Source organism: Stigmatopora argus, chromosome 3 (assembly GCF_051989625.1).
Source record: "Stigmatopora argus isolate UIUO_Sarg chromosome 3, RoL_Sarg_1.0, whole genome shotgun sequence".
Classification (NCBI taxonomy): Eukaryota; Metazoa; Chordata; class Actinopteri; order Syngnathiformes; family Syngnathidae; genus Stigmatopora; species Stigmatopora argus.
The window spans coordinates 21,203,515-21,227,795 of NC_135389.1; the positions used below are offsets into that span (position 1 = coordinate 21,203,515).

A 24,281-nucleotide genomic window follows, 5' to 3' on the forward strand; every position below is an offset into this window, starting at 1 on the left:
TCCGCCCAGTGCTCGTAGAGATATTACACGAGGGAGTTGCGACGGGAAAGACCGTGGCCATGATGTTCTTATGAGCAGCCTCTCGCATCTGTGCTCGTATATCAAAATTTGTCTCGTATCTCAAGATAAATATTTGCCCAAAATTTTACTCGTATCTCAGATTGCTCGTATGTCGGGGCACTCGTATGTCGAGGTACCACTGTATTTGAATCTTTGCATAGGACTGAGTACAGTTCCAGCAGTAATGTCATGTATGTATTTCCACATTCCAGATATCAACGAATGTGTCAGCCAGACAGGGCCGTGCCAAAGGGGGCAGCTATGCATCAACACAGTGGGCTCGTACACCTGCCAGAGGAACTCCATCAACTGTGGGCGGGGCTACCACCTCAACGACGACGGCACGCGCTGCATCGGTATGGCATTCTCCGAGGACTCAACCTGTTTTTAAATACGCTTGTCCCAAGTTCAAGTTCAAGTTAGCTCATTTTTAGGACCTGCCGATACAGATCCGATATTACGGAAATGTATTCGGGAGAAAAAAAGTACAGTAATCCCTCGATTATCGCAAATTCACTGCTTTGCGATTTTTCCGCTATTAATTATTTAAGAAAATAATAATAATAATACTATCCACCCTGAAACTCTATGATTACAAAAATTACAATAGTTATAATAATACTATGTGATATTTCGATTATCGCAGCCATGTCTGGTCTACATTAACCATGATATATTAATGTATTTATATATTAATTTATTTATACATTTAAATATTTATATATTTACGTATTTACATATTTATTTATTCATTTAATTATTTTTTCATTCATTTATGACCTATTACGGGATGAATAAAGTTATCTAATCTAATCTAATATTCGAGCAATTACTGTACAGTTATATGTATCATATTTCCATATTGTAATAGACATGATCCTTCTTGGATGATGCACTTTACCGTTAGCTTCCCACGACAGCTAGCATAACATTTTTCCCTGCAGTGTTTACTTCTGCAGTTTTTGGACAAACATATATATATATATATGTTCTTGTTTTGTTTAACCTTTAAGCATTAAAATCATCTTAAAAACAATCTTTTTCACCAGATTCAGACCCTCTAAAAACAACGCAATCACACCCAGTTTTGGATCACCCTTGAATCGCACCACAGATAATTTTGTATGCAATAACGTCATTTTTTTTCAAATTTTCAAGACATCAATGAGTGCGATGGCCCCGAGAAAGTCTGTTCTGGCCACGGTTGCGTCAACACGAAGGGCTCCTACCATTGCCAGTGTGACAACGGCTACAACTTCAACAGCATCAGTCGCCTCTGCGAGGGTAAGCGGCATGAGATGCTAAAGTACGACGGCGACGCCTGATACGCCATCTGGCTCCGTTGTAGATCTGAACGAATGCATGCATTACCCCGGACGACTGTGCGCTCACAAGTGCGACAACACTCCCGGCTCGTACAAGTGCAGCTGCACCACTGGCTTCAAGCTGTCTAGGGACGGAAGGAACTGTGATGGTAAAAAACATGGCCGCCGTCCGTGATGATGCTCGTGAGCCACGCTTTGTTGCGCAGAGATACAAATCAAGAATTCTTGACAACTGATACAATTTTCCAAACTACGTGAATATGATCCAAACAAAATAATTGAGATTTTTTTTCAGGGACTATAGTATTGGCCCGAATATAAGACGATCCTGATTATAAGACGACTTTCCCAAGACTCAAGTTTGAAAAATAACTTTTTGAACACCAAATTCCATTTTTATACAGAAATTAACAACAGTACATCTGAAAAAATAATTGTAATAATATATTCGAGAGAAAAATGATGGTATTTTGCCTCATTCAAATCATGCAAAAACTGTCTATCACATCGCAATATCTGAACATTTAAATACGTAAAAAAAAACTGCAATCATATTTGTAAATGAATGGCTTCTGGTTTTTGACATGTAAATTAACCCATCTACTGTGATAAAACAACAACATTGCAATAACTGCATTAACCATATAAGTGTTCAGCATTTGCTCTAACGATATCTGGCGCCATCTAGCGTTGTGAAGTGGTATAACCCTTAATTTAAGACAACCTACACTTTTTCAGTCTTAATTCAATGCAAAAAACGTCTTATATTCGGACCAAGACGGTATTTCAGTGCCACTGACGCAATTAGACGTCCGCCCACGTGGCGTCCAATCATCTTTCTGCGGTGAAATGAAATGATTAGACATGCAATTGATTAGAACTGGAAGGGTCGGAAGGGAATTCAACTATTCAATGGCAGTCAATGAGTTAACAAGGAACATGCAAAAATAATCACAATAATAATAACACCAAGAGTCGCGCAGTACCAATTTTAGCCAATGACAAAACAAATAACTATACAACATTTCAGTCCTGAGACTTTTTGATACTTTTGTCAATCCTCCAATCGAGAACTATTGACTATCGAAGACATTTTTCTTCATAGATTTAAACGAGTGTGAAAGTAACCCATGCAGTCAAGAATGCGCCAACGTCTACGGCTCCTACCAGTGTTATTGTCGCCGTGGTTACCAGCTCAGTGACACCGACGGACTGACGTGTGAAGGTAAAAAAAAAAAGGAAAAAAAAATGTCCGCCAAATTGAGAAAGTGATCATACTGGCACGCCCATCACTATTACCATTCTTTAGATATTGATGAATGCGCCTTACCAACCGGCGGTCACATCTGCTCCTACCGTTGCCACAACACCCCCGGCAGCTTCCATTGTTCCTGCCCCGTTAGCGGCTACACCCTCGCACCCAACGGACGAAGCTGCCAAGGTCATTCAAACAAAAACGTACCCCGCATTCGAGTTCTCGGTCAACCCGTGCCGATGAATTTTTGGCGCTACCCGTTCACATTTGAATGTTTTTTTTTTCTTCCCGTGTTTCTCCTAGATATTGACGAGTGTGTGGCAGGTATACACACGTGTGCAGATAACCAGAGCTGTTTTAACGTGCAAGGCGGATTCCGCTGCCTGTCCTTCGATTGTCCTGACAACTACCGTCGGGTTGGAGATTCGTAAGTGTACAACTTTTCTATTCATTCCGACAAAGGATAAAGTCGCCTCGATGTTTTGAAAATTGGACATCTTTTACATTTTAAATGGGGATAAGAAAAGTGATTCTTCAATTTTCAAGTCAAGGTGTCAGAGTCCCTTTTGGTGGAGGTGGCAAGGCAGTTTAATTTGAAAGGAGAGCATTTTTACAGCTAATAAGCAGGTCGCTTCATAATCCCTTTCATTACCAAGATGGTCGAGTTTGGAGGTCGACCCAGGCAATGTACCAAACATCACAAAAATAGCCTAATAAATGGTTTAAAAAGAAAAAAAAGGGAAAAAAGCACGCTCAGGCGGCAAAAGGATGAAGATAAAAAAATGCATCTCATTTCCAAATTACCGTATTTTGCTGTCAACCCGAATCTGACACCCTTGTTCCAACGGTTCAATTGTTTTTAGCTGAACCATATTAAAGCCGGCGGCCCGGCTTGGCATCTAGCACGTTAGCCTCATGGCCCTGGGTTCAAATCCAGGTTGATGGTCCACCTGCATGTTCTCCCCTGGGCCTGCGTGGGTTTTCTCCGAGTACTCCGGTTTCCTTCCACATTCCAAAAACACGCATGGTAGCCCGATCGGACACTCTAAAATGGTTGTCCTTTGCCTCCCGGGCCCCCCCCCCCGCATGCCATGCACGCCACATGGAGGGTCTTCCCCTCTCTCATCTCCCCTCCCTCACCCGTCTCTCTGCGTCTCTCCCCCTTTCTTTACAGTCGATGCGAACGCTTGCTTTGCAATGAGTCTGTCGAGTGCCTGGCCCTGCCGCTGAGAATAACCCACTACCACCTCACCTTCCCCACCAACATCCCCGTCTTCACCAACATCTTCCGCATGGGCCCCTCCCACACGGTGGCGGGCGACAACATCCGCATCGCCGTCACGTCGGGCGACGACGACGGCTTTTTCAAGGTGGAGCAAGTCTCCGGCGGCGGCGTGCTGTCCGTGGCCAAGCCTTTCCGCGCCCCGCGGGACTTTGAGCTGTCCGTAGAGCTGGGGCTGCGGCGCTACGGCACCCTCAGCGCGTATCTGGCTAAAGTGATGGTGTTTGTTACGGAGGACGCGCCACGTGTGGTTTACGACCCTCTGCTCGAATAAGGGGTGGGTTTTTTTTCGGTCGGAAATCTAGGCGAATTGGATTTTATTCAAATTAGCTGCAATATTTAAAGAAAATAGTTATAATAGTTTCTAGAGAATTTTTTTTTTTACTCAAAAAGACAATCTTAAGAGGAAAAATATATTGATTGACTTAAATAAAATGGCAGTTAAGAAAAATGTGTTATGCTGCAACAATAAAGTAACGTTTTAAAAGATTAGTTGTAATATTTCCTAATTTATAATCTTGCGCGAGTCGATGAAAAAGTTATGAACAAAGGAATAAAGTTGAAATTTGTAGGTGGGAAGGAAAATTGCAGCAATAAAGTCCTGATTTTTCATTATTAATACTTTTTTTTAAAACAAAGGTTACACAAAAGTTATAATTTTATGATAATTTCCTAAGAATCAATTTGTACAAGAACTGAATTTTACTGAGAAAATTAAAAGTACATTTTTTTAAACAATTTTTTGTTTGTTGAAGTATAAACAAGTAATAAAAAATAATTAAAATGCATCATAATATGATTGAATGAATCAAATTCAAATTTTAGAAAAAATAAAAACATAAGACGTAACATGATTAAAAGACGTCTACATTTCTAAATATTCAAATAATGCGATTGTCTTAATATTTCAATAAGTGAGCAGTATTTGACACAAAATAATGTTTTCTATATTAAATGGCTTTTTGGATTGAAGTATCTTTAAGGAAGCAGGGTTTGATTGACAGCCGCTAGAGGGCGCACTACGCCAAGGAAAAATTAGAAAATACGGTTTCTCTGTCTGGTCTACAACTTGAAGTACTCAGAAGATTGGTTGCATGGTTAAAGTCTGCTGATTTATATCCTTGATGGTTTATGTGTTGGCTGAAGAGTTTTGTAATAAAATAAAAATAAGGCAAGTCAAGTACGCTCCTTCGTGATGACGTCGGATTAAATTGAACGCAGCAAAGAGGATCGGTGAGGCCAAAGAACACAGACATCATTGTTCATGTATAAAAAAAAAAAAAGGCATATAGAAATATCTACATTGAATTTCAGCGCCATAGTATAGAATTTTTTTTTTTTATTAATCTGATGCCGTTTAATCCTGACAATTGCTGTCCGTCAAAAAACCTTTCGTAATTGTCTTGGCAAAGTTTTAAACTTGTTTGATCTGACGCGAAATGAGATCAATTCAAAATTGTATGAAAATTAGCAAAGCACGAATTAAATTTGTATAAAAAATAGCAAAGCACAAATGCAAATTTGTATGAAAAATAGCAAAGCACGAATTCAAAATTGTATAAAAAATAGCAACGCACAAATGCAAATTTGTAAGAAAAATAGCAAAGCACAAATTAAAATTTGTAAGAAAAATAGCAACGCATGAATTCAAATTTGTAAGAAAAACAGCAACGCACAAATTCAAATTTGCATAAAAAAGCAAAGCATAAATTCTAGTTTGTATGAAAAATAGCAAAGCAAGATTTCAAATTTGTATGAAAAATATCAAAGCACGAATTCAAATTTGCATGAAAAACATCAAAGCACGAATTCAAAATTGTATAAAAAATAGCAAAGCACGAATGCAAATTTGTATAAAAAATAGCAAAGCACGAATTCAAATTTGTATGAAAAATATCAAACCACAAATTCAAATTTGTATAAAAAAATAGCAAAGCAAGACTTCAAATTTGTATGAAAAATAGCAAAGCACAACAAACGTAGAACATCCCAAAAGTAGAACAATCCAAGCGTCTTTTAACCCTAGACTTAGTCCACAAATAGATTGTCACATAGGGCAAACGTGGCTTATAAAAAGTGTAAATTCAGATGTCGTCACGCCTCATAACCTTGTTTCCGAAAAGGAGTCGGGGCTATCCCTAAAATTAGAAGCCGGCCGTCCGGCGGTGCGCGCCATTTCTTTTATGTCTTCCGCTTTTGACATTTGAGTTATAGGACTTTGGGATCTGGACAATTTGTGGTCCGGCAAACACGGCCGCTCTCCCATTCAATGATGCCCTGTCATGTTTGTGTTGGGATGTTATCAACTTGCCAGCTATAAATAATTATTACCAAAATACAAAAAAAAAAAAAAAAATCAAAAAAACAGGCCCAACCGACCGAGGCTTGACCAAAGAACATCCGTCCAAGAAAGACTTGTTATTCTTTCTGGTCTGCAAGTATTGGGGGGTTTTCCACGTTAAGGACTGGAAACACGCTCAGAAAAAAAAAAAAAAAAAAAAAAAGTACGCGAGCATCCCAACGTGGACAAACGGCCATTCAAAAAGACACTGTAATTAGCCCGTTAGCCGTCTTTGACCACGCGTGCGTAAAAGGGCGGTTCATCCTGGGTCATTATCTTCTCATCAATTCATCTGGGCCACCTCAAACCGGCTTCCGCCCCGTCCTCTGGAGAGCCCCGATCGGGGGCCCCGATGGGGGCCGGGCCGCTTGCAGCTTTAGGCTGAGTTGGTTCAAAAAACCCAGGAGGACATTTGCGGCTTTGGCCCAGGGCTGTGGCTAAAACTTGGAACTATCCGCTAAGCTAATTGCTAATTACAAGCCCCTACCCACCTATCTTGTTGTCCATGAAAAGCGGACTGACCGGGTACGCTCCGGTTCGACGTAAACCTTCGGGCAGTGGGTCCCCAAAGGGGACGGACCATAACTCACTATGCACCTAAACAAAATAACTTAAGAGTTGTTTTCATAGCCCAAAATGCAGTGGTTGTAGGCAAGGCTCAGTGTCCTGAAGCACGTGAAACATGGAGGTCCACCAATAATTTAAAGCAGTCGTGTCAAAGTGGCGGCCCGGGGGCCATATCTGGCCCACCGCATCATTTTGTGTGGGCCGGGAAAGTCAATCATGAGTGGCGACTTTCTGTTTTAGGATCAAATTAAAATGAAGAGTATAGATGTATATTCCATTTCCTGATTTTCCCCCTTTTAAATCGATAATTGTAATTTTTTAATCATTTTTTCTGTGTTTTTAGTTCAAAAATCATTTTGTAAAATCTAAAAATATATTTAAAAAAATGCTAAAATATACATTGTTTTAGATCAAGGGTGTCAAACTCGGGTTGGTTGGCGAGCCACATTAACGTCAACTTGATTTCATGCGGGCCAGAGCGTTTTAGATATAATATTTAGATTTTTTTTAATAAATGGATTAAAAGAACTGGATTAAAAACCCTGAATCTTCAGAACCAACCCGAGTCTGACACCCTTGATTTAAAGCGAACAAGAACCCTCAAACATTTAAAAAGTTCTGTATCACCTCAATGCCCCTTTTTTGGGGACGCTTGTTTCTCAAAGGCAGGCATGAATTTAAATTCTAGTGCTCATTAAACAGCATACAGCATGAAAATCCAGTTTTCACTTATAATTATAAAATACCTGTCAACCTCGGCCTATTGCTCTCCGTATTGAATGATTGCAATTGGCCTTATTAAGTGATAATAAACCATACATTTGCAATGCGGCATATATTTACTCACATAGTGGAAAATTTTCTCCAAAGTAGACGGGGTGCCCAATCAGTCAGTTCGCGTTTTGTATGCACTAAATTCAAAATTCTGTAGATGTCATTGTATCACGCTGACAGCTTGGCTGTCTGGGTACATTGCTTGCTGACACGCTATATTTATATCCTGAAAACGTGGATTTAAAGCATGACAATAGTAGCAGTCGACAATGACGTTTTCGTCTGCTACCAGTGACCGAGACGATCCGGATTAGAGCCCAAATGGCTAAAACGAAATCGGTTTTACAAAAAAACATACTTTTTAAAAACATTTTTTCCCATACAAACGTTGTTATACGGCGTACACCATTTGAAATGATCAAAAAACGTATAAAATGCGGGAAAAACATTGTTGACAGCTATGTTATAAATCAGATTTCCCATTTTAATCTAATAGCAAGCAAAAATTAAAGAACTCACTTCTATACAAACACTAATAATAAATCTTTCTTACATGCCAGCAGTCAAGTGATTGGCACTTGTAAGAAAAACAAATGAAGTACTTATTCACATGATTGAGCGCTGCGATTGGCTGATAAGCAATTTGGGATGCCCCCTGCCTGCAGTTGGATGCGATAGGCTCGCTCCAGCACCCCCACGAGGATAAGCCATATGTAAAGTGAATGAATAATGCCAAATAATACACAACAAATATAGCGACAATATCTACTACTACGGAAATGAATGCATTCTAATACAAATGGAATAAATACACACTATATCTCAAAATGTTCAATCTATTTTTTTTAGCAATATTCCAGGTGGCATGAGTTTTTGGGGAGCCTCAATTCTGATCTGACCTGTCACTGATTAGGCCGTGGAATAAACAAACCTTTAAATAATAGGACGAGAGCCGCCTTTGGCGAAAAGCCGGGGAGTTGTCGCTCACAATTTGGGAGGTTTTCCAAACACTCCCTCGGCCCATAAATTATCGCCGAGAGATTATAGGGATATGGAACCGGGGATGCCCCCAAAATTCCAAATATTCTTTGTGAGTGTCATCCTTTATCGACTGAGGCTCTGCTGACCTTGAGGGTAGAATTCCTGCATTTTGGCGTTTGTTTTCGTTTGTTTTTTTCTTCATCCACTCGATTTTAAAATGTATTTTTCCATGTTTGGTGCTTCATCGAATAGCCTTATTGGACTTTTGCTGAATGGAACTTCCAATGTCAAACATGACATATTCTGGGAAGCTATCAGTGGATTTGTTTGGATTTGAAATCAGTTCAAAACTAAGTTAAACTGACGTGGTTCAATAACATTCGCAATTTTTGACAGCCACCCCGGTAACAACAAAAAAGACACTAACACACGCATTCGTGGTTCTTGCATTTGACACCACGAGTTTGAGGTATTTTCAACGAATGCTTCAGACTTTTCTGCAAATTCCATGCATTGTGGAATTCTGTATTTTCTCTGGATTTATTTTGTCTTTTAGAACGTCGCGGCCTGAACGCTCGGACCCGATACGATGCATCAAGGCCTGCCAACCCAAAGACGTGGCCTGCATCATGGATGACGCGCAATCCGTGTCCAACACTTTTATCTCGCTGCCCACGTTCAGAGAATTCACGAAACCCGAGGGTAAAAAGGGTTTAAATTCATTTTTTTAAGGTCCAAAAGACTCACCATGTGATGTAGATCCCCGTGTGGCTTCAGATGAGATTCTAGAGCGGAGAGACCATTTCTAGAGACTGAAACGACAAAAGATTGAAATTATATTAATATATATTTTAAAAGTTCATTTTATAATGGCATGCAGCGACATTTGCGCCAAGCGTTTCTTAATCAGGACGCTATTTCCTTGATTTCGTGGTGTTGACTAGATGCTCCCATTGGCATTGACTCAATCGCAATAAACCAAAAAATGGACTTTCTGCATTTCATTGCAAATATAAGTCACAAAAAATAGTTCCGTGGCAAAAAACTTTTTTTTTCTTTGCGTTAAGTTAATGTAGCAGCATTTAGCATTTGAATACAACTTTGCATGTGTTGACCTGATGCTACCATTAGCATTGAGTCAATCGCAATAAGAAAAATATTGACTTTATCGCAAATAGAAGTTACTAAAACAGAGCGTACCTGGCAAAAAAACTTTTTTTACCCAAGCGTTATGCTAATGTAGCAGCAGTTATTTTAGCATTTGAATATGACTTTGCATGTGTTGACCCAATGCTACCATTAGCATTGACTCAATCGCATTAAGCAAAAAAATATTGATTCTATCTGCATTTTATTGCAAATATAAGTTACTCAAAATAAATAAATAAATAAAAAGAGCGTACCTGGGCATTTTTTTCTCAAGCGTTAGGCTAATGTAGCAGCCTAGTTATTTTAGCATTTGAATACGACTTTGCATGTGTTGATCCGAAGCTACCATTAGCATTGACTCAATCTCAATAAACAAAAAAAATGACCATCTGCATTTTATTACAAATCTAAGTGACTAAAAAAAGAGCATACCCTGTCAAAAAACAATTCCTTTTCTCCTAACATTAAACTAACGTAGCCGCATAGTTATTTTAACATTTGAATACGACTTTGCATGTGTTGACTCATTGGAATTGACTCAATCGCAATAAGAAAAAAGCCTACCCGCGTTTTATTACAAATACAAGTTGCTAAATAAAACAGATCGTACCCCAGCAAAAACTTTTATTCCCTCGAGTCAAGGTAATAAAGCGGCATAGTTATTTTAACACTTGAAAACGACTTTGCATGTGTCACTGTTGTCATGACTAATATTATTTATTTGTCCTTTTTTGTCCTTTACCGCCCCTCATTAAAGCCATTTTTCCCCCCAAAGTGGCTGTTCCATAATGCTTAGGCACGGTTGCATTACATGCCATCTTGGCTCCAAATAAGTAACCATCGCAATCACTGGCAAAGCATGTCAGCCAGCGACTGGCCCACATGTGGCGTCTGTTTACGAGTATGTTAACATGAGAGGGAGACGTGTCATTGCTCATAAAGTCCAAGTGGGGATGGTCCAGAGTCCTTTGAAGCCTTTCTATGACCTTTCCATAAAAAAAAGACCTGAAATACCCTCCATTTTTCTCTCGTTTCGTGACCGCAGAGATCGTTTTCCTGAGAACCACAGTGCCGGCTTACGGTTCCTACCGTCTGGGCAGCTATGACGTCAAGTTTAACATCCTGGAGGGCAACGTGGAAAACGCCTTCGACATCATTAAACGTGTGGAGAATGGACTGTATGTGGGTGAGCAAACGTTTTGTGTACGTATTCCGTGATTGCGTGTGTTGTTTTTAGCATTTTATATCCAGCTGGATCACAAAAGCGGGGACACAATCAGGTTGGTCGCTCTGGCTTGGGAGTCGTTTACATCTCAAAATATTTTTGGGACCATCATATTTGTTTACTACTACTATTAATTTTGCTCATCTAACAGCCAGGTTTTAAGATGATTGGCCAAGAGGTTCAGAGACGATAGTTCATGTGTGCTAATTGGTATTGAGTTCCAGTAATGAAGAGAGAAGGTGCTTTGGCTAATTTAGCACTCTTTTTGAAGGGAACTACACAGTCACCTCTAGAGCCAGCTCTTGTTGATTTCTTGGTATTTTTTCCACAAAATTGTGCAGTGGAGGAGGAGCTTTGTTACAGAAGATTTTGTATACTAAGGTGGCATCTGCATATTTAACAGTCTTGTCCCAGTTTCAGAGCGTTTTTTTTTTAAATATCTGACATTGGTGGTGCATTTTTGGCTTTCTGTCCAATACTTTCAGAGCTTGTAATATACAAAGTACAAAGTACATATAGGTAAATATTAAGATTTGGGCTTGGTTAATGGAAAATGATAACTATTTTGAGTAACTACATTATTTTTCTTAAGCCAAATTTGTTCAAGAGATTTGAAAAGCATCCACACCCCTATTGCAATACTCACTTTTTGTCTTATATATTTGATATTTTTGTTTGCGCATTTGTCTCAGTACAATGTTAGGAAAGCAGTTTGAAGTGATACTTATTCACATGTGTCAAAGTGGCGGCCCAGGGGCCAAATCTGGCCCGCCGCATCATTTTGTGTGGCCGGGGAAAGTAATTCACGAGTGCCGACTTTCTGTTTTAGGATCAAATTAAAATGAAGAGTATATATGTATATTAAATTTCCTGATTTCCCCCCTTTTAAATCAATCATTGTCATTTTTTAATCCATTTTTTCTGTGTTTTTAGTTCAAAAATCCTTTTGTAAAATCTAAAAATATTTTTAAAAAAAAGCTAAAATAAACATTGTTTTAGATCTATAAAAAAACTGAATATTCAGGGCTTTTAATCCAGTTCTTTTAATCCATTTATTAAAAAAAATCTAAATATCATATCTAAACTGGTTCAGGCCACATGAAATCGAGTTGACGTTAAAGCGGCCCGCGAACCAACCCGAGTATGACACCCTTGCTTATTGACGGAATTCGAACATTTATTTGATGTGGTGGTGTTAAGAGTCACAACTCCATGAAAGCCTGCCTGCACTCGATTGGGATTTTAATTGGGGAAACCTTCTAGGCTCGAAATTTGGCCTTTTTCATCCGTGGCTGAAAGTCGCCAGCCTTCTGCCGCATGGTCTGTCTGTCAAGAATAGATCCTATTTCAGGAAACCTGCCATATATGGCGTAAATTGTACTAGGTGTTGGAAGAGTGCGAGCCATAAAGTTTCTCAAACTTGCACTGAACTTCTGCAAGGGACACAAGAACTTCTTGCCAGGCGTCAATTTTGCAACACTGCTCCAATGTCAATTGGTGAGCAATAGGCAGGGAAATGATATGCTTGTAGTTAAAAAAAAAACCAAAACATCAAAACCCAAGCTGTCAAATTCTAACGGCCTTCCTTCTGTGTGAGCGATACCTAAACCGAAATAAGAAAAAAAAAATCTCGTGCATAGTGACTTCTGGGACATCCAGCGTAAGACGTTCCATTTCATTGTGTTACCTCTCGGCCACAAAAATTCCAAATAAAAAAAAAAGCAGACGACTTTGGTTGAGTTCCTTCGATGCCACAAGACTTGTTGATTGCTAGAAGTTTGGACCACATTTGGAGGTTTCCACTGCACAGCATTTTCTTTAAATCAAACTCTCATGTTCCAGTCGAGAAGGTATACAAGAAAATTTGACTTTAACTGCACGTGACACAGGTTTTCTTTGGTCATTACAGCGGGGTGGCCCATCCGAGACCTTAGTCCTGATTGTGTAGCGAGAAGACAAAGGCCTGTTCTCAGTGTCTTCGGCCTGGCAGTTAAAACCTAGCGACGTTTCGTGTCGTTCTTGCCTGGTCCAAAAAAAAACTATTTCTTCCATTTTCTATGCAGCGGAATAACGTATAGTATTGCACAGCGGCGGTCCGTGAATTTTCTAGCGAATCAATCCAACCCTCAAAAACTATTTTATGGCTATAAAACCTCTACTGCAGCTACAGCTTGCGACACATAAAAAATCATCAATAATAACCTCATACAATTGAAATATTATTTAGGAATATAGCCATATTTTACTCACCAAAAATCCTTTTTACCTGTACAAATTATCCATCATCCTTTCTTTCCTCCTTTTCTATTGCCATCGAAGCTAATGCTGAAAGTCGAGCCTGTCCTGTCGTATTTCTGGCAAACGTTTTTATTCGATTTAGTGCTGAAAATGTTCGTTCCAGGTTGTGACAAGCTTGCTTGCTTCGGAGTTGTCCGACCTTTCTTAATGATGTCCAGCTATTTTTTCTTGAAAAGTCCGTCTTGAAAATGGCCTTGACAGTAAATCTGCAAACAAATCCATTTCTTCTCCTCCTTCAGCCATTGCGGGTTGACAAAACCGCTATTAAATCAACACAACAATATATTTGCTTGTGCAGCTCACTCCAGATACACTTTGGTAGCTCTGGCTAGTCCACTCTATCACTAGCCAAGCATAGTTGGTGAAAGCGATGACGTGTCCCTACGCCTGCGAGAAGGCCTTGGTGTCACCAAATCAAATTCAGATTGGTTAAAGCAACAGTCTTGTCGACGCTTGTTTATGCAGCAGAGCCTGCAGAACTGATTGTGAAGGCCTTGAGGCAGATTTCTGACCCTGGCAACAAATAAATGGCTGAAATGTGATTGGTTAAATGCTTCAATGTGAAAACACACATCTGGAAGCAGTGCAACCAGGGGGGACAGCAATGAAAGGAAGCTAACAGACCATTTGGAATTATTTCACAAGTATTGATGGACAAAATATAATATATGATTCAGATATTTCTTAGGCCAGCAGAGAAGGCCTTGAAGGCCCTGACGGCACACCACTGGTATTGCATCACCCATTTGGTCTTCATTTATGAAATACTGGAGGTATGCTTGGTGGGCGTAGGTCCCGCCATCATCTTTTATTTGGCTATCTGTCCAAGTGTGGCCAAGGATGACACATGGCTGGGCACCATGTTTGTTTTGCTTTTGTGTGCTCCGTCGATGGATGAATGGATGGATGGCCTGTCAGCAGGCACATCTGTCTTGAGAGAACGTGACTTCTTGGTGCTCTATTGTGGCTGCACACAACTATGTATGTGTCTTGTAGCCTTGTGAAGAAACAGATGTGCGCTAACGAGCTCAAGCTACGCTTGGAACCTCCGATTACGGATGAGCAATAATTCCATTTTTTTTCTCCACTACATTTTCGAAGTGAAATTCCTCCAGTTTTAAATACCTAGGAATCACTCTTGACTCTCAAGTTGTCTTTAAACGACAGATAAAAAACACGCTAAATAAAATTCTATTCAATTTGACCAATTTTAGGTTCATTAGAAACTATCTAATACCTGAGTCAGCAAAATTATATTTTGACGCAATGATCATATCACACATAGTGCCTAATAAGTTGGTCATTGGCCTGCAAAACAACATTAAAACCAATTGAAACCATTTATAAGCAAGCTTTGAAAGTATTAGACAGAAAGCCAAAAACCACCACATCACCACTATCAGATATATTAAAAAAAACACAAATGCCTGAACTGGGACAATACTGTAAAATATGCAGATGCTACCTTAGTTTACAAAATCTTCCATCACAAAGCTCCTCCTCCAATGCTAGAATTTGTAAAAAAATTCAACAGATAATAAGGGCTGGCTCTATAGGTGACTGTGTAGTTCCCTTCAGAAAGAATGCTAAATTAGCAACAGCACCTTCTCTCTTCATTACTGGAACTCAATACCAATTAGCATAGCATACGTCACCGATGTCAAAGTGGCGGCCCGGGGGCCAAATCCGGCCCGCCGCATCATTTTGTGTGGCCCGAGAAAGTAAATCATGAGTGGCAAATTTCTATTTTAGGATCAAATTCAAATGATGATTGATAGATGTACATTACATTTCCTGATTTTCCCCTTTCTAAAATCAATCATTGCAATTTTTAATCCAATTTTTTTCTTTTGTTTTTAGTTCAAAAAGCATTTTGTAAAATCTAAAAATAAATATACAAATATTTTCCATTTTCCATTTAAAAAAATATTTTGTTTCCATTTGAAATAAACAAATAAACATTGCTTTCGATCTATAAAAACGGATTATTTAGGGCTTTTGATCCAGTTCTTTTAATCCAATTTAAAAAATAAATAATCTAGATATTAGATTTAAAATGGTCCGGCCCACATGAAATGGATTTGACGTTAATGCGGCCCGCGAACCAACCAGTTTGACACCCCTGGCATACGTGAACTTCAGTCTCTGAATCTCTTGGCCAATCATCTTAAAGCATCTATTAGAAGAAAAAAATTGCGATCACAACACTCTAAAACTGTGCTACGTGTGCACAAGGGACTAAAGATGGAAATTAGCCCTTAATTACAATCTTACATATTTACATACATGTTCATTAACATGAATATAAATATGTTTATTAATATGAGCTTTTCCTTATTAAAAATCTAACTCATCAATGAATGGCGCTTAAACTATCTTGAAAGCATCGTCTTGAAGGTTCGTGAATAATCCCTGCTGGTGTTTTGATCGCTAACACGGATGCGGAGAGACTGCATCAAAAAAAAAAAAATGCAAAAGAAGTCATTCTGGGCGCTTAGCTTCATGTGGTGGGACGTATTGTTCCGTTACCCGCGGGCCAAGCATCAGTGTCTTCCCGAACATTAGAGCACTTAAAGTAACGACCGCACGAAAGGCCCGTTTATGCGGGGCCCCCGTCGGATCCTTATTAGATGCAGCTCTCGCATGTTGACACCAGTTGCCCATCCCGAGAAATCCAAGCGCACGCTACTTTGATTTAGCGAGCTGGCACTTTGGAGTGCAGATGCTGCGGGTTCCGTCCGCACTCTACGAAAGCCATTGACGTGTCACTAAAGGAAGCTCAGTTTCCAGTATCCCCAGCATTTGCTGGGATGGAGATCGCGGGGCAGACATTACGGCTCCAAGACGGAACAATCGCATGAAATCAAGCTCGCTTTCGTTATTTTTGGAGCCTTCTTGGATTGTAAACGGGACACGGAAGGCAAACAGAAATCCCCGGGATTCATTGCTAACAGCAGAAAATGCTTTTCGTAGAATTCTATTAGCCGCTGGTCGTTTTGTGTTCTGCTCACTTGCTTAAAAGGAGTCAGCTGCACGCAGTCGTTGAACGGCGAGGGCTCCCTTTCCCAGCTCGCCGTCATCCATCACTGGGCCGCCCGGCGCTGTCGCTTTGGGATGACGACCGTAACATCTGTACAAACACAAAAAAAGCTCTTCAGCATTTACAAACACTTAGCAACACCCATGACGACCGCGGTCTCGGAGTCGACCAAATAAAATCCACTCAGGTAAACACAATGCTGAGCCACCTCAAAGCACATTTCCCCCCCAAAAAACTGTTGTTCGCAGTGGCAGATATTTTCCAGATCTTTCTTGAAGAGAAAATCTGAAATAATAATAAGAATTGAATGGATTCCGACTGGAATGTTCAGACTTCAGTTCAGGCTATGGCTTAGTTAAAACAAGACTACCATAAGGCACACTTAAGTCTTAAATTTTCTCCAAAATAGACAGGGCGCCTTATAATCCAGTGTGCTTTATATATGAAAAAAAAAATGAAAGTGTCATTCATTGAGGGTGCGCCTTATAATGCGGTGCGCCTTATAGTCGTGAAAATATGGTAGCCTATATTGGGTCTCACAGCTGGGCTAACTAACCCAACTACAGTAATCCCTCAATTATCGCAGCTTCACTTATCACAAATTTACTACTTTGTGATTTATTTTCCGCTGTTATTATTTTTTGAAAATTTTTAAAGTACATAAAAATGTGAAAATAAGCAAAAGCCACTTTTGCTACTAGGCCTAAGCACTGAAATTTTTTTTTGGATAGGGGTGATCTTAATTCGCAATTTTTCGATTATCCCGGGCCATGTCTGGTCTACATGAACCGCGATATTTGAGGGATTGCTGTACACCTTTCCCTGAATTAATTAAATTTTCTCTCACAGCCTGTACGATGAAAAATAATTTTTCATTTCTGTGAATCGTCCAGTCTTTGCAAAATCTAAAGCTTCGGTGGACTCGTCCTGACTGCTTTCTCTCTCCGCTCATTTCTACCGACCGGGTTGTCCCCCCCCCCACCCCCGCCAAGATCCCTGGCCGTCAAACTTGGAAAGACAAACAGTGGAGGAAGGCATTATTCATACTAACAGTGGATTAGGAGCATGTTTGTACAGAGTTGATGATGGGATGATTGACAGTAAGTGGTTAGCCACCCTTGACCTCCCCGGGGGCCCCCTAGAATAACTCTGCTGAGGGGCCTTAGTAGCTCACGGAGAGGGCAGTAAACCACACAGACACACCTGAGCTCTCTCTAATCCTCCTCTCATTGCTCCAAAATTGCTGAGTAAAATTACAAGTCAAGACCCCCCCCCCCAAAGACAAGTATTTCCACTCGCCATACTGCATAAGAACGTATTGAAGCATTGCTTGCGTGATACACGTAACAATAGCCAGTATACTGATGAATACAAGTTTTTGAAATTGACTCTTGCCAGACTCGAATGCACCACATTGCCCGATTTCTAGCCCCCCCAAAAACGGGAAAAACGGATTTGCTCTCAGTACTTTTTGGAGAGTTTGCTGGCCTGTGTACTTCAATTTTGCACATGATTTACTCTAGCAAATATTAAATAGTAAAAACAATGAACGCTACCTAAGGTTCCAAAGTGTCTTTCGAACACATCCCCACGCACAATCTGTCGGATTGGGCCGATACGCATTTGACCGACAGCTATTCGGGCTCTTGGCAAAGATGGTAATCATCGCAAATCACGCAAGACTCTCAACAAGGAACGCGTGTTATCCCGGAGAACAAACACGCCATTCCGTGCTGACTATTTGGGATCTCAGTAAATCAAGCCTGTAGTGTTTATTCTTCATTTTGGGATCTGGTCCTTGAGCCACTTCCCCTTCTAAAGTGGTATCCAAGAGCACCCAGCTGTCATGTATGACGGCTTAGCGTCTCGCACAAAATGTCTCCGATACATTTTGGGGATCAGAGTACCTCTCAAGTTCCGTCCAAGTATTCTTTCAGTGAGATTTTTTTCTATCAATCAAAGTTTTGCGGAGGGTTATTTGCACGAGACAAGTCCGTTTTCATCCTCTTCACCATGCGTGAATATAACGAGAGCCAAACTGAGGGTTTAGTCATCCCTGGAATGACTCCTCTTCATGAGTAATTATTTGTAATGGAAGGACTTGTACTACGTGTCATTACTCAACCGCTGTCTTTTAATTATTTGCTTCATTTTAAAGCAGGACTTTTCCAAATCTTGGAAGACACAATGCTACATTTGTCTCTGAACTTTTATCAAACCCCGGCAAAATTCCCTTCATTTTTGCAAGGCAAGTGGCAACCTCCAAATGCGGTTTTTATAAGTTCCGCCTAGGTAAAAAAAAACGACGCTGGCAGTGGCTAAAACGGACAGTCGGGCGAATGAAAGGGGGGAAGCGGAAAGTTTGTCTGTGCGCAGGTAGCCGTCAGCGTTGCGCCGGAATGTCAGCCCCCCGTGTGAGACGTGACTTCTTCCGAGGGGCTGGAAATTGCGGTTTGGGGCTTACGAGATAAGAGGCGGCAACTGGACTCCGGCTGGATGTCACTTTTGGCATGAATGATGACGAGGGAGCGGCCGGCCCGCCAGAGAGCGCCAAGCTCATAAGGAATAACCTGTCCGACTAAGTGGAGATTAGCGCTGGGAGGGGCCTATCCCCCCCCCCCATGACAAGGCGCTCTTTGACAACGAGACGAGGCTCTTCTCTTGGGTGGTCCTCGGGCTTTGGCGTGTACTGTAGATCAAGTGATAGCTAAGCAGATACTTGTGCTCATGTAGACATTTCCAGGCATCGCTCACGGTAACTCACCGGCGGCACTTGTCACAATTTATCTTTGTCTACGTTCATACAATTCTCTGCAAAAGTACTTGAAATCACATGATTAACTCGGTCATCACTAAATCCATACGAGAATTTTTTTTTAACTTACTCTAATGCGCAGTCATAAACATTGGGAAATTCAATTTTTATGGTACTCGGACGTTTTGTCGAAAGACGTTTGGTCGACCGGACGTTTGGTAGAACGGACGTTTGGTCGCCGGGTTGTTACTGTTGAAACCAGCTCTCAAAATTATAATCATGAGAGAGAGAGTGAGTTTAATATCTAAATATTTAATATCAAAATATCAACAGTAAACTCTTTGTCATAATTTGACAGCGAGCAAACCCGGCGACCAAACGTCCGGTCGACCAAATGTCCGGTCGACCAAACGTCCGGTCGACCAAACGTCTGGTCACGATTTTTTAAAATTTAGAGGAAATCATCCAAACTGTAGACCTCATAGAATTGTAGTATGATAAGATTGATTTGTAGTAAAAAAATAAAATGTATTGCCAATTTATTTTTTTCGGAATTATATCACTGTATTTTCTCACATATACACTGTATTTGTGGCTAAAAAAAATGATGACTGAATCAAGGGTACGGCTTATATGCGCATAAATTAGACTCGACATGCACGAAACTGCAAGGTGACAAAGACGAAACAATGCGGCCGATACGGTCATATATTTCAAAAGAGAGAAAAGATAAACAGATAAAACGCTAATCAAAATGTATTTAGACGTCTATGAATGAAATTTGAGAAAAAATAAACATATCTTGCATAAAACATGAAAAAAACTCACCGTATTTTCACGACTATAAGGCGCACCACATTATAAGGCGCACCCTCAATGAATGACACATTTAATTTGTTTTCCATATATAAAACACACTGGATTATAAGGCGCCCCTGTCTATTTTGGAGAAAATTTAAGACTTTTAAGTGCGCCTTAGTCGTGAAAATACGGTACCATCTTACCTTTTACTGGTAGTTAAACGGACACACTTCCTGGTTGTACTGCTCACATGACCTCCTTTTCGAATTTAACTTCCTTATGATATTGACCAAAATAATTTGCAATCCAGCAGACGATCCTTTCGATTGATACAGTATCTCCGAAATACCACGTGCGATGATGTTTCTTCAGATTTTCCTTTTAAAGTAACACATTTGTACTCCCTATTAAAACAAACAAAAAAAATTGTACATCAGGGGCGTCTTATACGAGGCAAAACGTCAAATTCAACAATTTTAAGGGTGCGTCTTATACACACGGAGGCGGCTTATATGCGAGAAAATACGGTAAACCTTTATTGCATAAAGTTTGCTCTATGTAATAACGGAATAAAAATAAACCCTCAACAACAACCTCTTTTTGTCTGTAAAAATCAAGTTTGTTCCATTAAAAAAATACTTTTAAGGTGAACAAACAATTTTAACTTTTGTATTTGTAGGCTAAAGAATTATTCAGTTATCTTTAAAAGTCGTATTCATGACACAATTCTTCCACGACACCCGCAATCAAAGCTTTTCGAAAGATGTTCTCATCCTGGGGAATGGCGAGATGTCTCAAAACTTCTAAAACCAGCAGTGCATAATTATATTGAGGCCAGTTAGCACCTATTTGTGTACGCGATGACGCTATTAGCACCGAGCCATGCAGTTAAGTCCAGTTTTCACTTCACCGCTGCATTGTTAAACCTATTTTTTGCTCTTAAGGGTCTTCTTTGCTTTTCCAAAGGTCACTTGCAGTGGTACAAAAGTTGCGGTTAGAACATAACGATGCGTGTTTTATCATCTCAGCTGCCGCGGCCCACAAGCCGAACCCCACTCGGCTACTTTGGGGGTGACGTCACTCCCCAGTGAGCCATCTTGTCCAAAAGTGACACACGGGCCATTTGAGAGATCTGTAACTCTGACTCACTTTCAATTGAGCTGAAAATATCGCAGCGCCTAGGCCAAAAAATCAAAGATCCCGCCTCCTTTTTTGGAGTGCGGGTGTTTGGACAGCCTGACCTTGCCGTCTTGCCCATTTCCAAGTGACTGTACTGTAGTACTAAGACATCCCTGAGGGCCCACGATGTACTATGTTGAGCTTTACATTGCTTTGACATCTTGAACTACTGTTAGTACTTCCACTGAGTGCCTTTTCGCAGCACTGCGACTATTCAGGGTGATTTTTTTTTTCTTCTTCGAAAAACGGGAACCTAATTGAGCTCTTTTATAGGTCGTTCTTTTTGACCAAACATATCTAAAGATGACAATGTCCATCGGTGTTAACAGTTTTAATTGTCATGACTGGGTCCTTAATCAAACCAACAGCCGTATTGATCTAGTTCACGGGTGTCCAAGTGGCGATCCGAGGGCCGAATTTGGCCCACCGCATCATTTTGTGCGGCCCGAGAAAGTAAATGATGAGTGCCGACTTTCTGTTTTAGGATGAAATTCAAATGAAGATTAGAGATGTAGATTATATTTCCTGACTTTGCTCTTTTTAAATCAATAATTGCAATTTGTTTATCTTTTTTTTCTTTTTGTAGTTTTAGTTCAAAAAGCATTTTGTGAAATCTAAAAATAACAATTAAAAATATTTAGTTTCCTTTTGAAATGAAAAAACAAACAATTAAAAGACACTACTAAGAAAAAAATCTCAAATAATATTTAAATCTAAAAAAAAAAACCTGAATATTTAAGGCTTTCGATCCAGTTCTTTAAAAAAAAAATCTAAATATTATATCTAAAATGGTCCAGCCCACATGAAATCGAGTTGACGTTAATGCACGGGCGAACCAACCCGAGTTTGACCCCCTTGATCTAGATTGATGTAAATATCATTCCGAATATTGGAATGCCACTCTTTTTCACATAATAATAATAATAATAATAATAATAATAATAATAATAGGACATAAACTTTGTCATCATTGACTCGACAAAAAAGCCTAATTGTCATCATACCCAGAAACTGAAACATCTATCCGCTACCTTGAAACCAGACCAATACAAAACCTTTATGAACTCATGAACTATCGTTGACTGTCCAATTCATTTAAACTTGGGAGCTGCAACGAACCAAGTTCATTTGACAAACTTACTTAAATTCACAAGAGAATGATAAAAAAAAAAAAAAAAAATCATACTCCCAACCTCTAATTGGACATCTATCCCCACCATCACATAATTTCAGAATCAAATTAAGGTATCTGATTCCAATTCTATTCAGGTTGTCTCGCCCTTATGAACCAACAAATCTCACCGTCACTACAGCAACACGAACTGAAAAACACCAAAACATGGTAGGAACTGGCCCCATTTCTCGGAGGGCTTAGCATGAGAATCTTCCCCAACCTTTTGTGCACCCCCCTGACAACTCCTAAAAAGACGTGAGCAGAGGAGAAGTGACAAAGCGATAGAGACAGCGGCTTTTCTTGCCGTTTAAGGCCAATCCCCATAGGAGCGCCTGGGCGGCTATATCGCGTGACTGCGACCGCTCCCCTCCGTCACACACACATGGGATTCATTTACCATGGTGGGCCACAGTGCCGGCCTGTGCCCCCTTTGGAGGAAGATTAGGGAAAAGAGAGCGGGAGGAGAATTACCGTGTGTTTCTGCTATTGTGCCGTGCCAGTCGCATAAAATCTCAATGTTGTGTAGTACAGCCATTTGCAAGATTTTGTACCAAAAAATTCCTAGACATCAACAAGGGCTGGCTCGAGAGGTGACTGTGTAGTGAGTGCTATCAATAGCAATTAGCATACATGAACCGTCTCTGAACCTCTTGGCCAATCATCTTAAAGCCTGGCTGTTAGACCAACAAAATCGCTGTCTAAAACTGTGCTACGTGTGTCTGTGTCTGTATGTCTAGCGTGTGTCATCGTTTATCTTCAACCTACACAAGGGACTAAAGAAGGAAATTAGCCCTCGGCTACAATCTTACATATTTATCTTACATATATATATTTCAGCAACTCACTTATTAATTTATTTATAAACTTAGTTATTCCCTATTTATTTAAGTCTAAAATGTATTTTTCTGTGTCTGTATTCTCACCCTCTTGCTACTGTGACAATGAAATTTCCCGAATACGGGATGAATAAAGTTATCTAATCTAATCTACTTATATGTTCATTAACATGAATATAAATATGTTCATTAATATGTCCTGTCACCATCTTACACATTTATATTTTTAAGTTCTTTAACATGAACATAAAAAATCATTAATATGTGCTGTCCCTTAGTAAATAAATCAAACTCAACTCTTGCACACAGTTGCAATCTATTATCCACAAAAATGACTAGTAGTGTTATTAATATTTTTAATTATAGTCCTGGGTTTAATACTTGTTTCAGGCAAATATGGAAACATTGTGTCCTGAACTATTCATGTTTGCTTTTCAGGAGTCGTCCGGCAAGTAAAGCCGCTGATTGGCCCGTTGACGACGGTACTCAAACTGTCCATGCGAAACGTCACGGCGCAAGGCGACTCGGGCCAGAGCATCATCAACGTTTACGTCTTTGTGTCGGAGTTCTGGTTCTGAGAGTCCCCCTTCTCTCGGTTCGCCCGCTGTCGACACTGAATACGTCGCTAATGCTAAACGTATCAACGCTTAGGTCAGTGCTAAGGCGGAAGAAACTTTCAAGTTTGAACCGACAATTTGTAAGTTGAAACGCTATCAGCCGCCCTTCTTTCGTCTTTCGTTTGATGACACGCTCAGGCCGAGGCACACTTCCGTGTTGCGTTTGGTGTAACTGAGCTACAGAAGAAGAAACATTACGCTAATAAAACAGGATACTTTGGGAATAAAAAAAATAATAAAAAAAACTGAAACTGCATGTCGTTGAAAGACTGTTAATGTTACATTATACACTTTGTTTTTTGTTTTCTTATTTGGAACGTTCACTATTTCTTTGGATGTTTTTTTTTCTATGGAATAAACACTATTTTACGTAGTTTTTTTGTCCTCTCCAATTCATCAAACATGTTGCAAGAATTCCAGTCCAGATTCCACTTTCAATCATATGAACACATTCATATCGGAAGTGTTTTTAACATTTGAAAAGTTGCGCAAGAGTTGGAATCACGCCGCCAACGGGTCGCTTGATTACAACTTTTCAAATCGAGACGTGTCAATATTAGCCGACAAACAGAAAGCTGCAAACACAGCTATCTCGGGCCCACGGGACTTTTTATTCCCAGCG

The 24,281-nt window shown here is 40.0% G+C and overlaps 1 protein-coding gene across 2 annotated transcripts in view; it reads left to right on the forward strand.

The window, feature by feature from the left end:
- fbln1 (fibulin 1) overlaps positions 1-24,032 on the forward strand; it is a 32,149-nt gene extending 8,117 nt beyond the window's left edge. Inside the window, exons 9-17 of one of the 2 annotated variants that reach the window (XM_077595398.1) lie at positions 273-416; positions 1,219-1,344; positions 1,409-1,534; positions 2,491-2,610; positions 2,695-2,826; positions 2,944-3,067; positions 9,142-9,287; positions 10,780-10,920; positions 23,481-24,032. In XM_077595398.1, the coding sequence (XP_077451524.1) occupies positions 273-416; positions 1,219-1,344; positions 1,409-1,534; positions 2,491-2,610; positions 2,695-2,826; positions 2,944-3,067; positions 9,142-9,287; positions 10,780-10,920; positions 23,481-23,620 (1,199 nt within the window). In that variant the 3' untranslated portion in view covers positions 23,621-24,032. Of the gene's footprint in view, positions 1-272; positions 417-1,218; positions 1,345-1,408; positions 1,535-2,490; positions 2,611-2,694; positions 2,827-2,943; positions 3,068-3,814; positions 4,305-9,141; positions 9,288-10,779; positions 10,921-23,480 lie in introns of those variants that run through there. The other variant, XM_077595400.1, reaches the window with a different exon arrangement.
- The last annotated feature ends 249 nt before the right edge of the window (positions 24,033-24,281 follow it).